We start from the raw sequence: 27,002 nt of genomic DNA on the forward strand, positions 1-27,002 counted from the left end.
CCACTACCAGGGCAAGAGCCAACTCCGTGGCTGCGCCTGCCCTTTGCAATGCCCTCCCCGAGGAGACCAGGGCCCTGCAGGAGTTGTCACACTTTCCGCAGGGCCTGTAAGACATATCTGTTCAGGCAGGCTTTTAATAACTAAATGGAGGTACTTTTAACGTCTACGGGGGTGGGTACTATCTACCCCACAAAATCATCGCAAAGTAATTCAACACAGATAAAACGCCATCTGAACTGTATTTTAAGAACATAAGAGAAGGCATGTTGGATCAGGCCAGTGGCCCCTGCAGTCCAACACTCTGCGTCACATAAGAACATAAGAGAAGCCATGTTGGATCAGGCCAGTGGCCCATCCAGTCCAACACTCTGTGTCACATAAGAACATAAGAGAAGCCATGTTGGATCAGGCCAATGGCCCCTCCAGTCCAACACTCTGTGTCACATAAGAACAGAAGAGAAGCCATTTTGGATCAGGCCAATGGCCCATCCAGTCCAACACTCTGCGTCACATAAGAACATAAGAGAAGCCCTATTAGATCAGGCCAGTGGCCCATCCAGTCCAACACTCTGCGTCACATAAGAAGAGCCCTGTTGGATCAGGCCAATGGCCCCTCCAGTCCAACACTCTATGTCACATAAGAGAAGCCCTGTTGGATCAGGCCAGTGGCCCATCCAATCCAACACTCTGTGTCTCATAAGAACATAAGAGAAGCCATGTTGGATCAGGCCAGTGGCCCCTCCAGTCCAACACTCTGTGTCACATATGAAGCTCCCTCTTGAAGCTGGCTATGCTTGTAGCTGCCACCACGTTCTGTGGCAGTGAATTCCACATGTTAATCACCCTTTGGGGGAAGAAGTACCTCCTTTTATCCGTTTTAACCTGACTGCTCAGCAATTTCATCGAGATCTTGTATTGTGAGAATGCCCACGAGATCTTGTATTGTGAGAAAGGGAGAAAAGTACTTCTTTCTCTGCTTTCTCCATCCCATGAATTATCTTGTAAACCTCTATCATGTCACCCTGCAGTTGACGTTTCTCCAAGCTAAAGAGCCCCAAGCGTTTCAACCTTTCTTCATAGGGAAAGTGTTCCAAACCTTTAATCATTCTAGTTGCCCTTTTCTGGACTTTTTCCAATGCTATAATATCCTTTTGGAGGTGCGGTGACCAGAATTGTACACAGTATTCCAAATGAGACCGCACCATCGATTTATACAGGGGCATTATGATACTGGCTGATTTGTTTTCAGTTCCCTTCCTAATAATTCCCAGCATGGCGTTGGCCTTTTTTATTGCAATCGCACACTGTCTTGACATTTTCAGTGAGTTATCTACCACGACCCCAAGATCTCTCTCTTGGTCAGTCTCTGCCAGTTCACACCCCATCAACTTGTATTTGTAGCTGGGATTCTTGGCCCCAATGTGCATTACTTTGCACTTGGCCACATTGAACCGCATCTGCCACGTTGACGCCCACTCACCCAGCCTCAACAGATCCCTTTGGAGTGCCTCACAATCCTCTCTGGTTCTCACCACCCTGAACAATTTAGTGACATCTGCAAACTTGGCCACTTCACTGCTTACTCCCAACTCCAAATCATTTAATGTGTTAATGATGTTTTATTGCTATGATGTGAATTTGTCATCGAATTGTGACTGTACTCAGCCGCCCTGAGCCTGTTTGGGGAGGGTGGGATACAAGTACAATACCTAAATAAATAAATAGATGGTGATCTGACAGCAATGAGGAACTTAGGGGGAGGTCTTTGTGAGTTTCCTGCATTGTGCATGGGGTTGGACTAGATGACTCTGGAGGTCCCTTCCAACTCTATGATTCTAGGAGGTTCCCACCAAGGACCCCTGCAGTTTTAGCAGAAGGTCCCAGTTGGAAGTCCTGCCTACTGGCTGCCACGGGCCACTGTCCAGCTGGTGGGGGGGAAGCTAACTCTAGGCCACATACGCCAAAGCGTCTGCATTCCAGATGGTGGGAGCGAAAGCTTTTATCCAAGAGGGGCTTGGGGTATTTTAGGAATGCTATCATGTGGTCCACAGCTTGCTTTTGAAGTCTTGAGGTATCGGCTTTGTGGGAGAGCTGAGAGTTCGTCAAGACCCTCCCATCGCCTTTCCGCTGTTCATCTCCCAGGCTTCTGTGGAGAAAACTGTGGCCGTAGAGTCAACACGAGCTCTAAGGCTTGGACACAAAATGGCTGACGGCCTAGCCTCCCACGGCCTGCCCCAAATATGAGTGATGGTTTCAGGCACTAAACTGCATGTGAACATCTGTGACTAAAATCTGACTTCTTCATTGGTGGCCTTGAAATCCCCTTACGGGAGAGATTTTCCTGCCGTCCTCTGCAGCTGCTGTCTGGGAAGTCCTTTTTAACTCTCCCTGGGAAGTCCTTTTTAACTCTCTTCAGCCTTTTCCCAGTTTCTATTTTGAAAAACAGGGGCCATGTTTCTGCCATGGTGTGTGGGGGGGAAGGGGGTTGGGATGCCAGGTTTCAGGCAGGACCTGAGCTTCTCCAGGAGCTGCAATATGAGAGCCCTACTGGATCAGACCAGTCCATCTAGTCCAGCCTCCTGTCTCACACAGTGGCCAGCTAGTTCCTCTAAAGGGCCAACAACAGGGCAGAGAGGCCGAGGCCTTCCCCTGAGAAGAACCTCAGAAGAGCACTGCTGGGTCAGATCAGTGAGGACCAGGGAGGGTCCATCTAGTCCAGCCTCCTGTCTCACACAATGGCCAGCCATTTCCTCTGGAGGGCCAACAACAGGGCAGAGAAGCCGAGGCCTTCTCCTGAGAAGAACATCAGAAAAGCCCTGCTGGATCAGGGAGGGTCCATCTAGTCCAGCCTCCTGTCTCACACAGCAGCCAGCCAGTTCCTCTGGAGGGCCCACAACAAGGCAGAGAGGCTGAGGCCTTCCCCTGAGAAGAGCCCTGCAGGGTCAGACCAGGGAGGGTCCATCTAGTCCAGCCTCCCATCTCACACAGTGGCCAGGCCTTCCCCTGAGAAGAGCATCAGAAGGGCAGGATATAAATCTGCTGCTGGATCCGATCACTGAGGGTCCATCTAGTCCAGCCTCCTGTCTCACACTGTGGCCAACCAGTTCCTCTGGAGGGCCAACAACAGGGCAGAGAGGCCGAGGCCTTTCCCTGAGAAGAACCTCAGAAGAGCCCTGCTGGGTCAGATCAGTGAGGGTCCATCTAGTCCAGCATCCTGTCTCACATAGTGGCCAACCAGTTCCTCTGGAGGGCCAACAACAGGGCAGAGAGGCCGAGGCCTTCCCCTGAGAAGAACATCAGAAGATCCCTGCTGGGTCAGACCAGGGAGGTTCCATCTAGTCCAGCCTCCTCTCTCACTGTCATGCCTGCCCGACCTGAGCCGTGACACTCACAGTGGCCAACCAGTTCCTCTGAAAGGCCAGCAACAGAGAGCCGGTTTGGTGTAGTGGTGAAGTGTGCAGACTCTTATCTGGGAGAACCGGGTTTGATTCCCCACTCCTTCACTTGCAGCTGCTGGAACGGCCTTGGGTCAAGCACAACTCTCGCGGGGGTTGTCCTTGAAAGGGCAGCTGCTGTGAGAGCCCCTCTCAGCCCCACCCACCTCACAGAGTGTCTGTTGTGGGGGGAGAAGATCAAGGAGATTGTGAGCCGCTCTGAGTCTCTGATTCAGAGAGAAGGGCGGGATATAAATCTACTGTCGTCTTCTTCTTCTTCTTCATAGAGGCCTAGGCTTTATCCTGACGTTGCCTCCTGGCTCTGGGAGTCATAGAATTGGTGCCTCTAAATGTGGAGGTTCCCCTCAGTCACTATAGCTAGTAGCTGCTGGTAGACTTATCCTCCATAAATCTGTCTAATTTCCTTTTAAAACTTCATTCATGTGGCCATCACTACACCCAAGTCCACATTTTAATCACTGTCTGTGTGAAATATTTCATTTTGTCCATCTTGAGCTGCCCATGAATTTCATCGGATGCCCTCGCATTCTAGTCTTTGGGAAGAAAAAGTTCTCTTTGTTCAACACCCCTTGCATTATTTTACAAACTTCCCCCTGAGTCATTTCTTTTCTCAACTGAAAAGCCCCAGACTCTTCAGCCTTTCCTCTGATGCTCCAGCTCCCTCATATTTTTGGTTGTCTTTCTCTGGAAAGGTTATTCCGGAAGGAGGAGAAGGAGGAGGAGAAGGAGGAGGAGAAGGAGGAGGAGAAGAAGAAGGAGAAGGGGGAGGAGAAGGAGAAGGAGGAGGAGAGGGCGAAGAAGGCTATTAGCCACAGTGTGTGTGTGTGTATGTGTGTGTATGTGTACATATACATATGAAGTTTTTTTTTTGCCACTGTGTGACACAGAGTGTTGGACTGGATGGGCCATTGGCCTGATCCAACAGGGCTTCTCTTATGTTCTTATGTGACACAGAGTGTTGGACTGGATGGGCCATTGGCCTGATCTAACATGGCTTCTCTTATGTTCTTATGAGAAGGAGGAGAACATAAGAACATAAGAGAAGCCATGTTGGATCAGGCCAACGGCCCATCAAGTCCAACACTCTGTGTCACACAGTGGCAAAAAATGTTATATACACACATACACTGTGGCTAATAGCCACTGATGGACCTCTGCTCCATATTTTTATCTAAACCCCTCTTGAAGGTGGCTATACTTGTGGCCGCCACCACCTCCTGTGGCAGTGAATTCCACATGTTAATCACCCTTTGGGTGAAGAAGTACTTCCTTTTATCCATTTTAACCTGTCTGCTCAGCAATTTCATCGAATGCCCACGAGTTCTTGTATTGTGAGAAAGGGAGAAAAGTACTTCTTTCTCTACTTTCTCCATTCCATGCATTATCTTGTAAACCTCTATCATGTCACCCCGCAGTCGACGTTTCTCCAAGCTAAAGAGTCCCAAGCGTTTCAACCTTTCTTCATAGGGAAAGTGCTCCAGCCCTTTAATCATTCTAGTTGCCCTTCTCTGCACCTTCTCTAATGCTATAATATCCTTTTTGAGGTGCGGCGACCAGAACTGCACACAGTACTCCAAATGAGACCGCACCATCGATTTATACAGGGGCATTATGATACTGGCTGATTTGTTTTCAATTCCCTTCCTAATAATTCCCAGCATGGCGTTGGCCTTTTTTATTGCAAACACACACTGTCTTGACACTTTCAGTGAGTTATCTATCATGACCCCAAGATCTCTCTCTTGGTCAGTCTCTGCCAGTTCACACCCCATCAACTTGTATTTGTAGCTGGGATTCTTAGCCCCAATGTGCATTACTTTGCATTTGGCCACATTGAACCGCATCTGCCACGTTGACGCCCACTCTCCCAGCCTCAACAGATCCCTTTGGAGTTCCTCACAATCCTCTCTGGTTCTCACCACCCTGAACAATTTAGTGTCATCCGCAAACTTAGCCACTTCACTGCTCACTCCCAACTCTAAATCATTTATGAACAAGTTAAAGAGCATGGGACCCAGTACCGAGCCCTGCAGCACCCCACTGCTTACCGTCCTCCACTGCGAAGACTGCCCATTTATACTCACTCTCTGCTTCCTATTACTCAGCCAGTTTTTGATCCACAAGAGGACCTGTCCTTTTACTCCATGATTCTCAAGCTTTCTAAGGAGCCTTTGATGAGGAACTTTATCAAAAGCTTTCTGGAAGTCAAGGTAAACAACATCTATCGGGTCTCCTTTGTCCACATGTTTGTTCACCCCCTCAAAGAAATGCAACAGGTTAGTGAGGCAAGATCTTCCCTTGCAGAACCCATGCTGAGTCTTCCTTAATAACCCGTGTTCATCAATGTGCCTACTCATTCTGTCCTTGATAATGGTTTCTACCAACTTTCCCGGTATTGAAGTCAGACTGACTGGCCTGTAATTTCCCGGATCTCCTCTGGAACCTTTTTTAAAGATGGGGGTGACATTTGCTACCTTCCAGTCCTCAGGAATGGAGGCAGATTTCAATGAAAGATTACAGATTTTTGTTAGAAGATCCACAAGTTCAACTTTGAGTTCTTTCAGAACTCTCGGATGTATGCCATCCGGACCCGGTGACTTATTAGTTTTTAATTTGTCTATCAGTTGTAGGACCTCCTCATTTGTCACCTCAATCTGACTCAGGTCTTTCAACACCCCTTCCAAAATTAGGAGGAGAACGAGGAGAAGAAAAAGAAGGAGTAGTAGTAGAAGAAGATGATATTGGATTTATATCTCCCCCCACAACAGACACCCTGTGAGGTGGGTGGGGCTGAGAGCGCTCTGCCCTTTCAAGGACAACCTCTGAGAGAGCTATTGCTGACCCAAGGCCCTTCCGGCAGCTGCAAATGGAGGAGTGGGGAATGAAAGCCAGTTCTCCCGGATAAGAGTCCGCGCACTTAACTACTACGCCACACTGGCTCTGAGCCACAATCCCCGCCATTCTCTGCTTTTGCTTCTCCTTGCATCTCTCTGATCGTCTCCCTTCTTGTGAGATTGCTCCAACAGAGATGTTTGTCCCTTGGATGACTGGCTGTGATGTGCTCTGGGTCTGAGTGTTGTTCTCGGGTGCCACATTCCACCCTGTCTGGCTCGGGCACATCTCCCGCCTTGGTACCAAATGGGTTTCGTTATTCAGTCGCACAGTCAAGTCCAACCCTTTGTGACCCCATGGACCAAGTCATGCCAGGCTCTCCTGTCTTCCACCATCCTCCGAAGTCTGCTCAAATTTGTGTTTGTGACATCAGTAACGCTGTCCAGCCATCTCCTCTTTTGCCGTCCCCTTCTTCTTTTGCCTTCTGTCTTTCCCAGCATCAGGATCTTTCTTCTCCAGAGAGTGCTCCCTTCTCTGGTGGCCAAAGTATTTGAGCTTCAGCTTCAGCATCTGACCTTCCAGGGAACACTGGGTTGATTTCCCTTAGGACTGACTGATTGGATCTTCTTGCAGTCCAAGAGACTCTCAAGAGTCTTCTCCAGGGAGTGCTCCCTTCTCATTTGGTGGCCAAAGGATTTGAGCTTCATCTTCAGCATCTGACCTTCCAGGGAACAGTCTGGGTTGATTTCCCTTAGGACTGACTGATTGGATCTTCTTGCAGTCCAAGGGACTCTCAAGAGTCTTCTCCAGGGAGTGCCCCCTTCTCATTTGGTGGCCGAAGGATTTGAGCTTCATCTTCAGCATCTGACCTTCCAGGGAACAGTCTGGGTTGCTTTCCCTTAGGACTGACTGATTGGATCTTCTTGCAGTCCAAGGGACTCTCAAGAGTCTTCTCCAGGGAGTGCTCCCTTCTCATTTGGTGGCCAAAGGATTTGAGCTTCATCTTCAGCATCTGACCTTCCAGGGAACAGTCTGGGTTGATTTCCCTTAGGACTGACTGATTGGATCTTCTTGCAGTCCAAGGGACTCTCAAGAGTCTTCTCCAGGGAGTGCCCACTTCTCATTTGGTGGCCGAAGGATTTGAGCTTCATCTTCAGCATCTGACCTTCCAGGGAACAGTCTGGGTTGCTTTCCCTTAGGACTGACTGATTGGATCTTCTTGCAGTCCAAGGGACTCTCAAGAGTCTTCTCCAGGGAGTGCTCCCTTCTCATTTGGTGGCCAAAGGATTTGAGCTTCATCTTCAGCATCTGACCTTCCAGGGAACAGTCTGGGTTGATTTCCCTTAGGACTGACTGATTGGATCTTCTTGCAGTCCAAGGGACTCTCAAGAGTCTTCTCCAGGGAGTGCTCCCTTCTCATTTGGTGGCCAAAGGATTTGAGCTTCATCTTCAGCATCTGACCTTCCAGGGAACAGTCGGGGTTGATTTCCCTTAGGACTGACTGATTGGATCTTCTTGCAGTCCAAGGGATTCTCAAGAGTCTTCTCCAGGGAGTGCCCCCTTCTCATTTGGTGGCCGAAGGATTTGAGCTTCATCTTCAGCATCTGACCTTCCAGGGAACAGTCGGGGTTGATTTCCCTTAGGACTGACTGATTGGATCTTCTTGCAGTCCAAGGGACTCTCAAGAGTCTTCTCCAGCACCACAGCTCGAAGGCATCTTTTCTTCTGTGCTCAGCCTTCCTTATGGTCCAGCTCTCACATGCATATTACTACTGGGAATACCAAATGGTAGGGAAGGGGAAATGGTCACCTGGCAAGTGGTGGTGCTGAGCCATCTGGGACAAAGTGCCCGCCGCTTGGAATCCGCTTCTGCTCCGAATTGCACGTGGGCGTCTTTTTCCCAAGCTGGGAACTGGGCAGCTCGGGAAGGCCTTTCTGGTGATGTCATCAGAGTGGAGGACAGTCTGCATCTGTTGGCTGATGGTTTTTACGTGCTGTTCCGTTTCATCTTGCGTGTCTACAGCGAGGGACTGGGTTTTTTTCCCGAGGAATCCGGCTCTGTGCGTTAAAGTCGGTAATTGTATTCCGCTTCGGGTGTTGCCGGCGACAAAGGATTTGCAGCGTGAACGAGTGGAAACGGGTTTTTTTAACAAATAGAAGAGATGTTTGACTTCCCCCGGGGTGGCTCCAGATGAGGTCTTTTGAAGGAGTTTCAAACTTGTTCTTCTGCCAAAAGATCCCTGGAGCCTTTTGTTAGAGACCGTTAGCATCTCCAGATTGGCTTGGCTTCCCGCTGTCCCTTGGCTTGGGGCCATGGGGGTTTGAAACTGGCTGGAAATGGTAGCACGGCCTCTGAGGCGAGTTAATTGCTGTTGGGGTGACCTCCTGCACTCCCCATCCAGATGGCAGAAACACAATCCTCAGAATGCTGATTCCTCAGTCTAGTCGAGATCTGTAGCTTTGGCAAGTTGGTGGGCGGTAGAGTCAGGAGAATGGCCAAGCATGTCTTTTGGAGGCCAATGAGGGCAAATAAGATGATGATGATAGTGGATTTATATCCCGCCCTGTACTCTGTATCTCAGAGTCTCAGAGTGGTCACAATCTTCTTTACCTTCCCTCTCCCACAACAGACAACCTGTGAGGTGGGTGGGGCTGAGAGAGCTCTGACAGAAACTGCTCTTGAGCAGAACTGCCTTGAGAGAACTTGTGGCTGACCCAAGGCCATTCCAGCAGCTGCAAGTGGAGGAGTGGGGGATCAAACCCGGCTCTCCAAAATAAGAGTCTGTGTGCTACACCAAACAAAGCCTTCCCCTGAGAAGAACATCTGAAGAACCAAGTCCAAGAAGAAAGGCTGAGGGAGCTGGGCATATTTAGCCCAGATTGGAGGCGGCTGAGAGGTGATAGGATCACCATCTTCCGGTCCTTGAAGGGCTGTCTTATAGAGGAGGGTGTGGAATTGTTTTCTTTGGCCCCAGAAGGTCGGATCAGAACATCTGGGTTGCAAAAACCAAAAGAGTTTCCGGCTCAACATTAGGAAGAACTTCCTGACTGTTAGAGCGGTTCCTCAGTGGAACAGGCTTCCTCTTTGTGAGGTGGTGGGCTCTCCTTCTTTGGAGGGTTTTCAACAGAGGCTAGATGGCCATCTGACAGCAATGAGGATCCTGTGAATTTAGGGGGAGGTGTTTGTGAGTTTCCTGCATTGTGCAGGGGGTTGGACTAGATGACCCTTGAGGTCCCTTTCAGCTCTATGATTATATTAAAAAAAACACGCACATGCCTTCCAGGACCTCATTAGCCAATGGCCAAAGCCCAGGGGCCATCAGGACTCCACCAGTGGGGCCAGAGAGCTTCAGAAGCCCTCGCACTGCGCTCCCCCAAGCACCAAGAAGACACAGCATCACTACCGCGGTTTAATTTGGGCCGATGAAGGTCTTTACGGGGCACTGAGAAGAACCTTTGTGGGCCCTCTAGCCCACATCCTCGCTGCTGTCTAAACGCTTCCAGACTGATTCTCGCCCTGCTTATTCCTGTCAGACGCCACCTTCTGCTACGAGTTGACTCCCGTACCTTCCTCTTCAGCACGACCGCTCTCTGCTTGTGGCACAGCATGGCCCTGATTTGCGTAGGCCGCACTCTGGAGGGGGTGTCGGTCCGGAGGCAACAGGTCGGCCCACTCTCCTGCCAGCTTGGTGTCTGACTCACCCGGGCCCTGACTTTAGCTTGGCAGGCTGACACGGCAATAGAACTCATGGCCGTTCCCCTGTGCTGGCCTGTCGCTTCCTTTTGTCCAGGAAGAAACCGATGGCTTATTTTTCAGGCAAGGACAGGGAAGTAGAGCGAAGGCCGAGGGAGAGTGAGTCACTCTGTATGATGAGTCAGGCTCTGGGTTTGAGGCATGAGAGGCAGAACTTTTGGGACAGGGATCGACACCAGAGGGCTAGAAGGCCGTTGACCAGAATTACCGTGAAGTCCATGAGAAATCACCGTAGAGCAAAGTGCTTGCCTGACGCCCAGTTTAAAGAATCTTGATTAATCGAGTGGCCTTGAATCCGTTCAATCTACGTAGGTAAATAAGATAATCCTGCCTTGTACATAGTGCATGCTTCTCCGATAGCAGGCCTCCTCTCAAAAGAGACATTCCCCCCTGGCTATGAGTGGAAAGGCCTCCTCAAAGGCCTCTGTGTGAGGGAAAAGGGAATGCCTCATCCAAGAAAAGAGGCATTCCCTTTGTGTGAATGAAGAGGGGCAGGCCTCATTCAAGACAATGCTTGAAGAGGCATTCCTTCCGGTGTGTGACAGAAGAGAGAGGGCTTTGCCCAAGGTGGTATTACAAGAGGCATTCCTTCCTGTGTGGGGGGAAGAGGAAGGCCTCATCCAAGGTGTTGTTAAAAGAGGCATTCCCTTTGTGTGAAGGAAGAGGGGCAGGCCTCATTCAAGACAACGCTTGAAGAGGCATTCCTTCCGGTGTGTGACAAAAGAGAGAGGGCTTTGCCCAAGGTGGTATTACAAGAGGTATTCCCTCCTGTGTGTGTGGGGGGGGGGGAGAGGAAGGCCTCATCCAAGGTGTTGTTAAAAGAGGCATTCCCTTTGTGTGAGGGAGGAGGGCAGGCCTCATCTAATATGGTGCTTGAAGAGATATTTCTTCCTGGGTGAGACAAGGGAGAGGGCCTTGCCCAAGGTGGTATTACAAGGTGACATTGCCCAAGGTGGTATTATTGCATGTGTGTGGGCGGGGTGGAAGGTGAAGGCCTCATTGAAGGTGTTAGAAGTCCATGAAGGGCTGTCCTAGAGAGGATGGTGTGGAATTGTTTTCTGTGGCCCCAGAAGGTAGGACCAGAACCAGTGGGTTGAAATTAAATCAGAAGAGTTTCTGGCTGAACATTAGGAAGAACTTCCTGACCGTTAGAGCGGTTCCTCAGTGGAACATGCTTCCTCCTCGGGAGGAGGTGTGCTTTCCTTCCTTTGAGGTTTTTCAACAGAGGCTAGATGGCCATCTGACAGCAGTGAAGATCCTGTGAATTTAGGGGGAAGTATATGTGAATTTCCTTCATTGTGCAGGGGGTTGGACTAGACGACCCTGGAGGTCCCTTCCAATTCTATGATTCTGAGGCATTCCCTTCGACATATGGGGGAAGGCATCATCCAAGGTGGTGTTAAAAGAGGTATTCCCTCCTGTGTGTGAGGAAAGAGGGAAGGCCTTGTCTAAGGTGGTGCTAAAAAGGCATTATTTTCTGTGTGTGATGGAAGAGAGAGGGCTTTGCCCAAGGTAGTATTACAAGAGAGGCATTCCCTCCTGTGTGTGAGGGGGGGGAAGGGGAAGGCCTCATCCAAGTTGGTGTTACAAGAGGCATTCCCTCCTGTGTGTGAGGGAAGAGGAAGGCGATGTCCAAGATGGTGTTAGAAGAGGCATTCCCCTTGTGTGAGGGAAGAGGGAAGTTGGTGTTACAAGAGGCATTCCCTCCTGTGTGTGAGGGAAGAGGAAAGCGATGTCCAAGATGGTGTTAGAAGAGGCATTCCCCTTGTGTGAGGGAAGAGGGAAGTTGGTGTTACAAGAGGCATTCCCTCCTGTGTGTGAGGGAAGAGGAAGGCCATGTCCAAGATGGTGTTAGAAGAGGCATTCCCCTTGTGTGAGGGAAGAGGGAAGTTGGTGTTACAAGAGGCATTCCCTCCTGTGTGTGTGAGGGAAGAGGAAGGCCATGTCCAAGGTGATGTAGAAGACTCATTCGCCCCCCGTTTGTGGGGGGAGAGAGAAGCCTTGCCCAAGATGGCGCCCACCAAGCACCTTCCTTAGGAGGAAAGGCTGAAGCGTCTGGGACTTTTCAGTTTAGAAAAGAGACGACTAAGGGGGAGGTTTACAAAATGATGCATGTGGTGGAGACAGCGGAGAAAGAGAACTTTATATCCCTCTCCTGAAATAGTCGAACTCAAGCGAATCCAATGAAGCTGAGGGGCATCAGATTCAGGATGAACAAAAGGAAATACTTCTTTACCCAAAGCTGGTGTCCAGTGACACTTTTAAGAACAAAGCAGGAGTCAAGGCGCACCTCTAAGACCAGCAAAGTTTTATTCAGAACGTAAGCTTTTGTGTGCTAAAAGCACACTTCTTCAGACGAGGGAATAAGGTACGACGAAGTCTTCTGGAATAAAACTTTGCTGGTCTCAAAGGTGCTACTGGATGCAAACTTTGTTTTCCTGCTTCAGACTGACATGGCTACCCTCCTAAATCTAACTTTTTTACACAGCAAGTGATAAAAATGTGGAATTTGTGGCCAGAGGATGTAGTGAGAGCCACAGGCATAGATAGCTTTAAAAGGGGATTCAGCAAATTCATGGAAGCATGGTGACTAATCCTCTGAATCCCAGAGTCAGGGAAAGATCTTGGCCTGTCTGCCATGTTCTTGGCCCTCCAGAGGAACTGGTTGGCCACCGTGTGAGACAGGAGGCTGGACTAGATGGACCCTCCCTGGCCTGACCCAGCAGGGCTCTTCTGATGTTCTTCTCAGGGGAAGGCCTCGGCCTCTCTGCCCTGTTGTTGGCCCTCCAGAGGAACTGGCTGGCCCCTGTGTGAGACAGGAGGCTGGACTGGATGGACCCTCCCTGGTCTGACCCAGCAGGGCTCTCCTGAGGTTCTTTTCAAGGGAAGGCCTCGGCCTCTCTGCCCTGTTGTTGGCCCTCCAGAGGAACTGGTTGGCCTCTGTGTGAGATGGGAGGCTGGACTAGATGGACCCTCCCTGGTCTGACCCAGCAGGGCTCTTCTGAGGTTCTTTTCAAGGGAAGGCCTCGGCCTCTCTGCCCTGTTGTTGGCCCTCCAGAGGAACTGGCTGGCCACTGTGTGAGACAGGAGGCTGGACTGGATGGATCCTCCCTGGTCTGACCCAGCAGGGCTCTTCTGATGTTCTTCTCAGGGGAAGGCCTCGGCCTCTCTGCCCTGTTGTTGGCTCTCCAGAGGAACTGGTTGGCCACTGTGTGAGACAAGAGGCTGGACTGGATGGACCCTCCCTGGTCTGACCCAGCAGGGCTCTTCTGGTGTTCTTCTCAGGGGAAAGCCTCAGCCTCTCTGCCCTGTTGTTGGTCCTGCAGAGGAACTGGTTGGCCACTGTGTGAGACTGGAGGCTGGACTAGATGGACCCTCCCTGGTCAGATCCAGCAGGGCTCTTCTGATGCTGTTCTCAGGGGAAGACCTCGGCCTCTCTACCCTGTTGTTGGCCCTTTAGAGGAACTGGCTGGCCACTGTGTGAGACAGGAGGCTAGACTAGATGGACCCTCCCTGGTCTGACCCAGCAGGGCTCTTCTGAGGTTCTTCTCAGGGGAAGACCTCGGCCTCTCTGCCCTGTTGTTGGCCCTTTAGAGGAACTGGCTGGCCACTGTGTGAGACAGGAGGCTGGACTAGATGGACCCTCCCTGGTCTGACCCAGCAGGACTCTTCTGAGGTTCTTCTCAGGGGAAGGTCTTGGCCTCTCTGCCCTGTTGCTGGCCCTCCAGAGGAACTGGCTGGCCACTGTGTGAGACAGGAGGCTGGACTGGATGGACCCTCCCTGGTCTGACCCAGCAGGGCTCTTCTGATGTTCTTCTCAGGGGAAGGCCTCAGCCTTTCTGCCCTGTTTTTGGCCCTCCAGAGGAACTGGTTGGCCGCTGTATGAGGCAGGATTCTGGACTAGATGGACCATTGTTATTTTCTTACAAGGTTGTCCGAGGGTGTGAGCTGCACAGTTTTGCTGAGTGTGCAGGGGCGCGTCGGCTTGTCCCGCATGCTGTTATCAGGCGCAAGGCAGTTTTCCCGCGTGGCAGGTCTGGGTGTGATGCGTCTACACCTGCCAAGTGCTGACTTGCCTACAGGGTGATGTCACCACTGCACGGCTGACGTAGATCTCTGGGAGCTTCAGGCGAGAGACTTGGAGGCGAGAAGGTTGGAATCTGCACAAGCTCAAGTGGAAACCTCTACTCTGTTAACCCTGCGAGAAATCCGTCCTTCTCAAATGCCAGATTTCTGGGCCTGGTCCCAGAGGCTTGGTTGTCCATGCAGTTTAGTCCTCTGGAGGGTCTGTTTAAGAACATAAGAGAAGCCATGTTGGATCAGGCCAATGGCCCATCCAGTCCAACACTCTGTGTCACATAAGAACATAAGAGAAGCCATGTTGGATCTGGCCAATGGCCCATCTAGTCCAAAAATCTGTGTCACATAAGAACGGGAGGGACGGTGGCTCAGTGGTAGAGCATCTGCTTGGGAAGCAGAAGGTCCCAGGTTCAATCCCCGGCATCTCCAAAAAAGGGTCCAGGCAAATAGGTGTGAAAAACCTCAGCTTGAGATCCTGGAGAGCCGCTGCCAGTCTGAGAAGACAATACTGACTTGGATGGACCTTTGAGGGTCTGATTCAGTATAAGGCAGCTTCATATGTTCTTCATATAACATAAGAGAAGCCATGTTGGATCTGGCCAATGGCCCATCTAGTCCAACAATCTGTGTCACATAAGAACATAAGAGAAGCCATGTTGGATCTGGCCAATGGCCCATCTAGTCCAACAGTCTGTGTCACATAAGAACATAAGAGAAGCCATGTTGAATCAGGCCAATGGCCCATCCAGTCCAACACTCTGTGTCACATAAGAACATAAGAGAAGCCATGTTGGATCTGGCCAATGGCCCATCCAGTCCAACACTCTGTGTCACATAAGAACGTAAGAGAAGCCATGTTGGATCTGGCCAATGGCCCATCTAGTCCAACAATCTGTGTCACATAAGAACATAAGAGAAGCCCTGTTGGATCAGGCCAATGGCCCATCTAGTTAACACTCTGTGTCACATAAGAACATAAGAGAAGCCATGTTGGATGAGGCCAATGGCCCCTCCAGTCCAACACTCTGTGTCACATAAGAACATAAGAGAAGCCCTGTTGGATCAGGCCAACGGCCCATCTAGTCCAACACTCTGTGTCACATAAGAACATAAGAGAAGCCATGTTGGATCTGGCCAATGGCCCATCTAGTCCAACACTCTGCGTCACATAAGAACATAAGAGAAGCCATGTTGGATCAGGCCAATGGCCCATCTAGTCCAACAATCTGTGTCACATAAGAACATAAGAGAATCCATGTTGAATCAGGCCAATGGCCCATCTAGTCCAACACTCTGTGTCACATAAGAACATAAGAGAAGCCCTGTTGGATCAGGCCAGTGGCCCATCTAGTCCAACACTCTGTGTCACATAAGAACATAAGAGAAGCCCTGTTGGATCAGGCCAGTGGCCCATCTAGTCCAACACTCTGTGTCACATAAGAACATAAGAGAAGCCCTGTTGGATCAGGCCAATGGCCCATCTAGTCCAACACTCTGTGTCACATAAGAACATAAGAGAAGCCCTGTTGGATCAGGCCAATGGCCCATCTAGTCCAACACTCTGTGTCACATAAGAACATAAGAGAAGCCCTGTTGGATCAGGCCAATGGCCCATCTAGTCGAACACTCTGTGTCACATAAGAACATAAGAGAAGCCCTGTTGGATCAGGCCAATGGCCCCTTCAGTCCAACACTCTGTGTCTCATAAGAACATAAGAGAAGCCCTGTTGGATCAGGCCAATGGCCCATCTAGTCCAACACTCTGTGTCACATAAGAACATAAGAGAAGCCCTGTTGGATCAGGCCAATGGCCCATCTAGTCCAACACTCTGTGTCACATAAGAACATAAGAGAAGCCATGTTGGATAAGGCCAATGGCCCATCTAGTCCAACACTCTGCGTCACATAAGAACATAAGAGAAGCCATGTTGGATCAGGCCAATGGCCCATCTAGTCCAACACTCTGTGTCTCATAAGAACATAAGAGAAGCCCTGTTGGATCAGGCCAATGGCCCATCTAGTCCAACACTCTGCGTCACATAAGAACACAAGAGAAGCCATGTTGGATCAGGCCAATGGCCCATCTAGTCCAACACTCTGTGTCTCATAAGAACATAAGAGAAGCCCTGTTGGATCAGGCCAATGGCCCATCTAGTCCAACAATCTGTGTCACATAAGAACATAAGAGAAGCCCTGTTGGATCAGGCCAATGGCCCATCTAGTCCAACACTCTGTGTCACATAAGAACATAAGAGAAGCCATGTTGGATGAGGCCAATGGCCCCTCCAGTCCAACACTCTGTGTCACATAAGAACATAAGAGAAGCCCTGTTGGATCAGGCCAATGGCCCATCTAGTCCAACACTCTGTGTCACATAAGAACATAAGAGAAGCCATGTTGGATCTGGCCAATGGCCCATCTAGTCCAACACTCTGCGTCACATAAGAACATAAGAGAAGCCATGTTGGATCAGGCCAATGGCCCATCTAGTCCAACAATCTGTGTCACATAAGAACATAAGAGAATCCATGTTGAATCAGGCCAATGGCCCATCTAGTCCAACACTCTGTGTCACATAAGAACATAAGAGAAGCCCTGTTGGATCAGGCCAGTGGCCCATCTAGTCCAACACTCTGTGTCACATAAGAACATAAGAGAAGCCCTGTTGGATCAGGCCAATGGCCCATCTAGTCCAACACTCTGTGTCACATAAGAACATAAGAGAAGCCCTGTTGGATCAGGCCAATGGCCCATCTAGTCCAACACTCTGTGTCACATAAGAACATAAGAGAAGCCCTGTTGGATCAGGCCAATGGCCCATCTAGTCCAACACTCTGTGTCACATAAGAACATAAGAGAAGCCCTGTTGGATCAGGCCAATGGCCCATCTAGTCGAACACTCTGTGTCACATAAGAACATAAGAGAAGCCCTGTTGGATCAGGCCAATGGCCCCTTCAGTCCAACACTCTGTGTCTCATAAGAACATAAGAGAAGCCCTGTTGGATCAGGCCAATGGCCCATCTAGTCCAACACTCTGTGTCACATAAGAACATAAGAGAAGCCCTGTTGGATCAGGCCAATGGCCCATCTAGTCCAACACTCTGTGTCACATAAGAACATAAGAGAAGCCATGTTGGATCAGGCCAATGGCCCATCTAGTCCAACACTCTGCGTCACATAAGAACATAAGAGAAGCCATGTTGGATCAGGCCAATGGCCCATCTAGTCCAACACTCTGTGTCTCATAAGAACATAAGAGAAGCCCTGTTGGATCAGGCCAATGGCCCATCTAGTCCAACACTCTGCGTCACATAAGAACACAAGAGAAGCCATGTTGGATCAGGCCAATGGCCCATCCAGTCCAACACTCTGCGTCACATAAGAACACAAGAGAAGCCATGTTGGATCAGGCCAATGGCCCTTCTAGTCCAACACTCTGCGTCACATAAGAACATAAGAGAAGCCATATTGGATCTGGCCAATGGCCCATCTGGTCCCATCTGTAACAGACCCAGGGAACCCAAAACCATCCAGGCAGCATCTTTGCTCCATGGGGCCTGGTTTCCATTGGGGAAGGCAGGCTCCAAGGAGCACCATGCTGCATGTGGGGAGAGGTGGCGCCTCGTGGTGCCCCCAGGCCAGGTGGTGGCCTAGGCAGCTGCCTACTCCCATGGCTATGCCAAGCAGATGCTCTTATCTCTTAGCCACACCCCTTCCCCACCCTTGTCCCCTCAGGGTCAGGATTGTCTACTCATACTGGTAGCTGCTCTGCAGGCTCTCAGGTGGAGGTCTTTCACCTCACCTCCTGCCTGGTGTTTTTTCACTGGAGACGCTGGGAACTGAACCTGGGACTTTGTGACTAAAGGGAACCTCCACGTTCAGAGACAGTCAGCCTCTGAATTCCAGAGCCAGGAGGCAACGTCAGGGGAAGGCCTCGGCCTCCATGCCCTGTTGTGAGAGCCATCTTGGTGTAGTGGTTGAGAGCGGTGGGCTCTAATCTGAAAACTGGGTTTTATTCCCCGCTCCTCCACGTGCAGCTGCTGGATGGCCTTGGGTCAGTCACAGTTCTTGCAAAGGTGTTCTCTCAAGAGCAGTTCTCTCAGACCTCTCTCAGCCCCACCTACTTCACAGGGCATCTGTTGTGAGGAGAGGAAGGGAAGGAGATTGTAAGACCCTCTGAGACTCCGAGTGAAGGGCGGGGTATACATCCAATCTCCTCTTCCTCCCCCCTCCAGAGCAACTGGTTGGCCACTGTGTGGGACAAGATGCTGAACTAGATGAACCACTAGTCTGATCCAGCAGAGCTCTGCTGATGTTATTATGAATGCCCCAATCTCTCTGCCCTGTTATTGCCCTCCAGTGGAACTGGGTGGCCTTTGTGTGAGACAAGAGGCTAAACTAGATGAACCTTCACTGGTCTGATCCAGCAGGACTCCTCTGATGTACTTCTTAGGGGAAGGCCTCGGCCACTCTGCCCTGTTGTTGAGCCTCCAGAGGAACTGGCTGGCACTGTGTGAGACAAGAGGCTGGACTAGATGGACCCTCCCTGGTCTGATCCACCAGGGCTCTTCTGATGTTCATCTCAGGGGAAGGCCTTGGCCTCTCTGCCCTGTTGTTGCCCCTCCAGAGGAACTGGTTGGCCACTGTGTGAGGCAGGAGGCTGGACCAGATGGAACCTCCCTGGTCTGATCCAGCAGGGCTCTTCTGAGGTTCTTCTCAGGGGAAGGCTTCGGCCTCTCTGCCCTGTTGTTGGCCCTCCAGAGGAACTGGCTGGCCACTGTGAGAGAAAGACGTCTGGACTAGATGGACCCTCAGTGATCTGATCCAGCAGGGCTCTTTTTTTGTTCTTATGCTTTTACGTTCTTAGGAGGAAGAGCTTCTTGGCACAGTGCATAATTAGTCTGCGAAACTCACTGCCACAGGCTCTTGTGACAGCTGGCTGGGCAAATTAATTTTCAAAAGTGGACTGTTTCAGAAACCATCAAACCTGAAGGATAGATTTAGCAGCTCTGTTCACCTAAATTGCAGCCTGCCAAGCTCAGTAATGGCAAACCCGTATCAGTTGGGCAGTGGGGCTCAACCGCAGGGATATTCCCATCATGCCTTGCTTCGGAACTTTCCTGGAGCATCAAGATGGCCAGCGACAGAAGGTGTCCGAGCCCTGTGGGTTTCTTTTCTGACTCGGTGCAGCAGTTTCCAATGTTCCTGCATTTAAGAACATAAGAACATAAGAGAAGCCATGTTAGATCAGGCCAATGGCCCATCCAGTCCAACATTCTGTGTCACACAGCGGCCAAATATATATATATATATATATATATACACACACACACTGTGGCTAATAGCCACTGATGGACCTCTGCTCCATATTTTTATCTAACCCCTTCTTGAAGGTGGCTATGCTTGTGGACGCCACCACCTCCTGTGGCAGTGAATTCCACATGTTAATCACCCTTTGGGTGAAGAAGTACTTCCTTTTATCCGTTTTAACCTGTCTGCTCAGCAATTTCATCGAATGCCCACGAGTTCTTGTATTGTGAGAAAGGGAGAAAAGTACTTCTTTCTCTACTTTCTCCATCCCATGCATTATCTTGTAAACTTCTATCATGTCACCCCTCAGTCGACGTTTCTCCAAGCTAAAGAGCCCTAAGCGTTTCAACCTTTCTTCATAGGGAAGGTGTTCCAGCCCTTTAATCATTTTAGTTGCCCTTTTCTGAACTTTCTCCAATGCTATAATATCCTTTTTGAGGTGCGGCGACCAGAATTGCACACAGTACTCCAAATGAGAACGCACCATCGATTTATACAGGGGCATTATGATACTGGCTGATTTGTTTTCAATTCCCTTCCTAATAATTCCCAGCATGGCGTTGGCCTTTTTTATTGCAAACGCACACTGTCTTGACTCGGTTTGTGCATTCGCTCGGATCGGTTCCGATGGTGTTTGGCCCTTTACCTCTCCTACAAAGACAGCCAGAGCTGCAGTGGATGGGTTGGAGGGGACGGTTTGTGCAAACTCTGGTTTGTGCAAACTCTGGCGACGGCAGCTCCCTCTTCTCACCTTGTCTCGAGGAATGCAGACCTTGTCTTGTTCTTCCTTCCAGGTTTTGTTTGGCTGGCTTCTCCCTGACTCTCTTCATTGTGACCGTGTGCCTCGGCCAAGGCAGCGAAAAGGTGAGTCACTCTGTAGCGATGGGCTTACTCATGAGCTGGCTGGGGAAACCCAGAGTGGATCTGCTTAAGGCATTTGCTTGTGAAGCGCTCTTCGCGGCCAGCTTCTTTGCTCATCTAGTCCCGAGGACAGTAATTCCCAAAGCACGTGCCATGAGACGTTAATTAAATACTTTAAAAGGTGCCCGGGAGTTCAGACTCTTTATCTGCTTCGTTTACAGTCTGCCTTTCTTGGTGAGGCTCCAGACAGATTACCCAGTGGCTACTGCTTGTTGTGTCTCTGTATGAGTCCCTGCTCTAGATGGACCTTCACTGGTCTGGTTCAGCAGGCCTGTTCTGATGTTCTTCTCAGGGGAAGGCCTCAGTCTTTCTGCCTTGTTCTTGGCCTTCCAGAGAAACTGGTTGGCCATTGTGTGAGACAGGATGTTGGACTAGATGGACCCTCAATGGTTTGATCCAGCAGGGCTCTTCTGATGTTCTTCTCAGGGGAAGGCCTCAGTCTCTCTCTCTGCCCTGTTGTTGTCCCAACAGAGGAACTGGTTGGCCTGTGTGAGACAGGAGGCTGGACTAGATGGACCCTCACTGATCTGATCCAGCAGGGCTCTTCTGATGTTCTTCTCAGGGGAAGACCTCGGCCTCTCTGCCCTGTTGTTGGCCCTCCAGAGGAACTGGTTGGCCTGTGTGAGACAGGTGGCTGGACTAGATGGACCCTCACTGGTCTGATCCAGCAGGGCTCTTCTGATGTTCTTCTCCGGGGAAGGCCTCGGCCTCTCTGCCCTGTTGTTGGCCCTCCAGAGGAACTGGTTGGCCTGTGTTGAGACAGGTGGCTGGACTAGATGGACCCTCACTGGTCTGATCCAGCAGGGGTCTTCTGATGTTCCTTTCAGGGGAAGGCCTCAGTCTCTCTCTCTGCCCTGTTGTTGTCCCTCCAGAGGAACTGGCTGGCCACTGTGTGAGACAGGAGGCTGGACTAGATGGATGATGGATCTCATGTTCTTAGCAGGGGAAGGCCTCAGCCTCTATGTTATAATACCAGGAGTTTTCTAGACCGCGCCTGGAGCTTGGCAACCCAAACTTCGTGTCCCCCAAAAGGGAAGAATCCTGTGGCCCAGATCGGGGTCCTCTGCTCTCCCTGCTCGAAGCTCTGCCCGCTGTCTGACCTTTATAGCATTACAGCGCAGACGAAGACTTTAAAACATTTTCCCAACCTTTTGCCAGCTTTTCCTCTGGCATGCCGGCGGAAGGCCCAGCGGATGGTTTCTGGGTTGCACAGGAATCCTGCTGCTGTTTTTGAAGTCTGAACCGTTGTTTTGCTGCTGCGCTTTGGAGATAGCAATCAAACAGTTGAGCTCGAAGTTCCTGTTCCCAGCCTCAGGGTTTTGGCATGGTGCGGTTTAAGGCTGGTTCTATTGGGTCTGCTCCCCTGGATCTGCTCCAGTCACCGTGGCAGTCTCCTGTGATGCAAGAGGTGCTGTATCGAGCTCTTTGTGTTGGGGAGCGTGCCGCTGTTTGTGACCCGGATCCTTGGGATTCTTTTTCGGTTGTGTTTTAAGCGGAAGCCGCTTCGAGTGGGGGAAATGGAGCCTTGCAAACGACAAAAGAATGTTCTGTTTGGACAGCTTGTGCCCGTTGCGCATAATTTCAGCTTGGCTAGCCAAGAAGGACCACAGCACCAGGGCTTCTGCAGAACACCCTGACCTCCAGGGATAATTTGTGTGTGGTACTTACGTTGGGATGCCAGCCTCCAGGTGGGACCTGGAGATCCCCTGGAATCACAGCTCATCTCCAGACAACAGAGACTAGTCCCCTTGGAGAAAATATGTTTTTGGTGGGTGGGCTCTGTAGCATTGTACTCCACTGAAGTCCCTATCCTAAGAACATAAGAGAAGCCATGTGGGATCAGGCCAATGGCCCATCCAGTCCAACACTCTGTGTCACATAAGAACATAAGAGAAGCCATGTGGGATCAGGCCAATGGCCCATCCAGTCCAACACTCTGTGTCACATAAGAACATAAGAGAAGCCATGTGGGATCAGGCCAATGGCCCATCCAGTCCAAAACTCTGTGTCACATGAGAACATAAGAGAAGCCCTGTTGGATCAGACCTATTGTCCATCCAGTCCAACACTCTTGTGTCACATAAGAACATAAGAGAAGCCATGTTGGATCAGGCCAATGAATGGCCCATCCAGTCCAGCACTCTGTGTCACATAAGAGCATAAGAGAAGCTATGTTGGATCAGACCAGTGGCCCATCCAGTCCAACACTCTGTGTCACATAAGAACATAAGAGAAGCCATGTTGGATCAGGCCAATGGCCCCTCCAGTCCAACACTCTGTGTCACATAAGAACATAAGAGAAGCCATGTTGGATCAGGCCAATGGCCCATCCATTCCGGCACTCTGTGTCACATAAGAACATAAGAGAAGCCATGTTGGATCAGGCCAGTGGCCCATCCAGTCCAACGCTCTGTGGCACATAAGAACAGAAGAGAAGCCATGTTGGATCAGGCCAATGGCCCATCCAGTCCAACACTCTGTGTCACACGGTGGCCAAACCCCGCCCCCAAGTGCCACCAGGAGGTTCACAAGTGGGGCCAAGCCCCAAGAAGACAGAGCATCCCTGCCCCAGACATAAGATAAGCCATGTTGGATCAGACCAGTGTCCCATCCAGTCCAACACTCTGTGTCACACAGTGGCCAAAAAACCCAAGTGCCATCAGGAGGTCCAACAGTGGGGCCAGGACACTAGAAGCCCTCCCACTGTTGCCCCCCCCCCCCGGTCAAGCATCAAGAATACAGCGCATCACTGCCCCAGACATAAGAACATAAGAGAAGCCATGTTGGATCAGGCCAATGGCCCATCCAGTCCAACACTCTGTGTCACACAGCGGCCAAAAAACCCAGGTGCCATCAGGAGGTTCACAAGTGGGGCCAGGACACTAGAGACCCTCCCACTGTTGCCTCCCCCCACCAAGCACCAAGAATACAGAGCATCACTGTTCCAGACATAGGAACATAAGAGAAGCCATGTTGGATCAGGCCAATGGCCCATCCAGTCCAACACTCTGTGTCACACAGTGGCCAAAGAATACAGGTGCCATCAGGAGGTCCATCAGTGGGACCAGGACACTAGAAGCCCTCACACTATCCCCCCCCCCGCCCCCGCAAGCACCAAGTATACAGAGCATCACTGCCCCAGACAGAGAATTCCAACAATACGCCATAGCTAATAGCCACTGATGGACCTCTGCTCCAGATGTTTATCCAATCCCCTCTTGAAGCCATCTATGCTTGTAGCCGCCACCACTTCCTGTGGCAGTGAATTCCACGGGTTAATCACCCTTTGGGTGAAGGATTTCTTTTTATCTGTTCTAACCCGACTGCTTAGCAATTTCATTGAATGTCCATGAGTTCTCGTATTGTGAGAAAGGGAGAAAAGTACTTTTTTCTCTACCTTCTGTAACCCAGGCATAATCTTGTAAACCTCTATCATGTCACCCCGCAGTCAACGTTTTTCCAAGCTAAAGAGCCCCAAGCGTTTTAAGCTTTCTTCCTAGGGAAAGTGTTCCAACCCTTGAATCATTCTAGTTGCCCTTTTCTGCACTTTTTCCAATTCTGTAATATCTTTTTTGAGGTGCGGTGACCAGAATTGTACACAGTACTCCAAATGAGGTCGTACCATCATTTTATACAGGGGCATTATGATCTTTTATTGAAGAAAGACACAATATCGTTTCAGACAATAGGAAACAGACAAGTGCAAATTAATCGTAAAAGTACTGAAAAGCTGCCTGCAAAGGGAAATGAAATCTTCTAGCATTTTTCAAACATTGCTGAAAATATGAGCTTTTAAAGCAAATCCGCTTGGCATGCAGAAGGGCCCAGGTTCAATCCCTGACATCTCCATTTAAAAGGACCAGGCAGGAGGTGATGGGAAAGACCTCTGCCTGAGACCTCCTGGAGATCCGCTGCTAGCCTGAGCAGAAATACAATACTATCCTTGATGGACAAAGTGTCTGATTCAGTAGAAGGCAATTTCATGTGTATATAATAACACACGTGTTTAGCATGTATATCAGATACATGGCAGGAGTCCTCTAAAAGAAAATAAGAACATGCATCACTCCTACTTCTAGAAAATTTATCTAACTTCTGCTCCAAGGAGGGAAGCAGTTTGGTGTAGAGAGCCAGTTTGGTGGAGTGGTTAAGTGTGCGAACTCTTATCTAGGAGAAGTTAAACCAGGTTTGATTCCCCACTCCTCCACTTGCACCTGCTGGAATGGCCTTGGGTCAGCCAGAGCTGTCACAGGAGTTGTCCTTGAAAGGGCAGCTGCTGTAAGAACTCTCTCAGCTTTGTTATTGGTGTGGGGGGGGGAGGTAAAGGGGATCGTAAGCCACTCTGAGATTCAGAATGAAGGGCGGGATATAAATCCAATTTCTTCTTCTTCTTCCTTCTCTTTGTCACCCAAAATCTATCTTTAGAGTCTGCACTGTTATCAGATTTCTTAGACATTAAAATCTGGGTTGTTTTTTCTTTAATTCAACAGTGAAAAAGGATGTCTTCGGTATCCTGAATTCCGCATCCGAGACCAAAAGGCAGGCCTTTTTTTGTATCAATAACTCCTTTGCATATTAGGCCGCACCCCTCTGACGTAGCCAGTCCTCCAAGAGCTTACAGGGCTCTTCTTACAGAACCTACTGGAAGCTCCGGAAGGATTGGCTACGTCAGGGGTGTGTGGCCTAATATGCAAAGGAGTTATTGATACAAAAAGGGCCCTGCAAAGTGATGCTTTTTGGGTCGACGCCTGTGGTCCGTCCCCCTTCAATGTCGACCGCTCTTTCTTCTGCTTGTCCCCGTTTCTTTGTTGGCCTTTTGGGAAGGGGGCAGAGGGAGGTATTGGTATTAAAGGTCATTTGCCTGAGTCAGTTATCAGGTGGTATGGAGAGACAGTTGTCTGTCCGGTTCTCCCGGGGGTGTGCTGGCTCAGAACTGGGTTGAGCCCAACCTAACTAACTCGGGCCCACCAAACAGCTGGAATCAATTTTCGAGATATTTCCCTGCTTGAGCGAAGAACCCCAGAAGGCAGAAAACCAGCCGTTCCTCGCCCAGAAGACCCTTCTGATGTCAAATTGCCCGTTGAAGAACAAGAGATGTAAAATTTCCAGGAGGGAAAACGGAAATTTTCGGAAAAATGGAAAAAAAGATGCTACGTTAGCACTTCTTTTTTTCCTTTCCAGATTGAAAGTCCTTCTGTTCCTTTAGGAACATAAAATATGACTATGGACAATTTTGCTCATGAAATTATCACAACTAGTGTATTAAAAATATAGTGTATCCCAACAATTATTATAAACAGAACTTACTTTTTCAATAATGTTTATTTGTAATTGTAACAAATGGAGCTGCAGTCTCCTGAACGGTTTACTAGTTTATGTGGAACAGATCAAAAAAACCCTCCACAATTCTTTTTTAAAACCCAGAAGTAGAAATCATTCATATTTAATCTCCACAGTATTAAATATAAAATAAAAAACTCATTCTCATATGAACATATGAAGCTGCCATACCGAATCAGACCTTTGGTCCATCAAAGTCAGCATTGTCTTCTCAGACTGGCAGCGGCTCTCCAGGGTCTCAAGATGAGGTTTTTCACACCTATTTGCCTGGACCCTTTTTTGGAGATGTCAGGGATTGAACCTGGGACCTTCTGCTTCCCAAGCAGATGCTCTGCCACTGAGCCACCGTCCCTCCCTCCATGCTGGAAATAACAGGGGACTCCTGTGTCTCTTAATGATTGAAGAGGGGAGAAGTGTATAGAAGGGAGTGTAGGATTAAGTTTCAGCCAATGGGCATGATTTAGGACTTGCTTGTCCGCAGCGCGCAGAAATTAGAATAATCTGATACCGTACGTATTTTTTAGAAATGATTTGGAAAATGTCTGAACCCCTTGTCTTAAAATATTTTATTCCTCATGTTAAAATTAAAACGTTCCATAATAATTTTTTTTCTTATCTTTTCTTTTTTTCAATTTTTCTTATTTTTTTGGGGGGGGGGGAAACAAAACAAAAAAAGGCTTCAGGAAAAAAACCCGGTTTCCCCTCAAATTTTTCCAGGTTTTTTCAGGACCTTCACATCTTTAAGAAGAACTGAGACATTGTGCCAAACGGGGTTGGGGAGGGTGTGCGGCTCAATGGAAGAGTACACGTCCTGTAGTGGTTAAGAACGGCGGACTCTGTCTGGGGAACTGGGTTTGATGCCTCCCTCCTCCTTCACCTGCAGCAGGGTGACCTTGGGCCAGTTGCCGGTCTCTCTGAACTCTCTCAGCCCCACCTACCTCACAAGGTGCCAGTCGTGAGGCGAGGAAGGGAAGGAGATTGGAAGTTACAGGAAGTGTCTCAGAGAAAGGTTTGCAAGGTTATGCCTGGGATAGAGAAGGTAGAGAAAGAAGGACTTTTCTCCCTTTCTCACAATACGAGAACTCGTGGGCACTCCATGAAATTGCTGAGCAGTCGGGTTAGAACGGATCAAAGGAAGTTCTTCTTCACTCAAAGGGTGATTAACATGTGGAATCCACTGCCACAGGAGGTGGCGGCGGCTACAAGCATAGACAGCTTCAAGAGAGGATTGGATAAACATCTGGAGCAGAGTTCCATCAGTGGCTATTAGCCAGAGGATATTGTTGGAACTCTCTGTCTGGGGCAGTGA

At 49.7% G+C, this 27,002-nt stretch overlaps 1 protein-coding gene across 1 annotated transcript in view; it reads left to right on the forward strand.

Moving 5' to 3' along the window:
• The first annotated feature begins 20,059 nt into the window (after nt 1-20,059).
• Nucleotides 20,060-27,002, forward strand: part of ADAMTSL4 (ADAMTS like 4) — a 95,715-nt gene continuing 88,772 nt past the window's right edge. Inside the window, exon 1 of the mRNA XM_060258702.1 lies at nt 20,060-20,296. Coding sequence (XP_060114685.1) covers nt 20,060-20,296 — 237 coding nt within the window. The remainder of the gene's footprint in view (nt 20,297-27,002) is intronic.

The sequence above is a fragment of the Heteronotia binoei genome, chromosome 1 (assembly GCF_032191835.1).
Source record: "Heteronotia binoei isolate CCM8104 ecotype False Entrance Well chromosome 1, APGP_CSIRO_Hbin_v1, whole genome shotgun sequence".
NCBI lineage: Eukaryota > Metazoa > Chordata > Lepidosauria > Squamata > Gekkonidae > Heteronotia > Heteronotia binoei.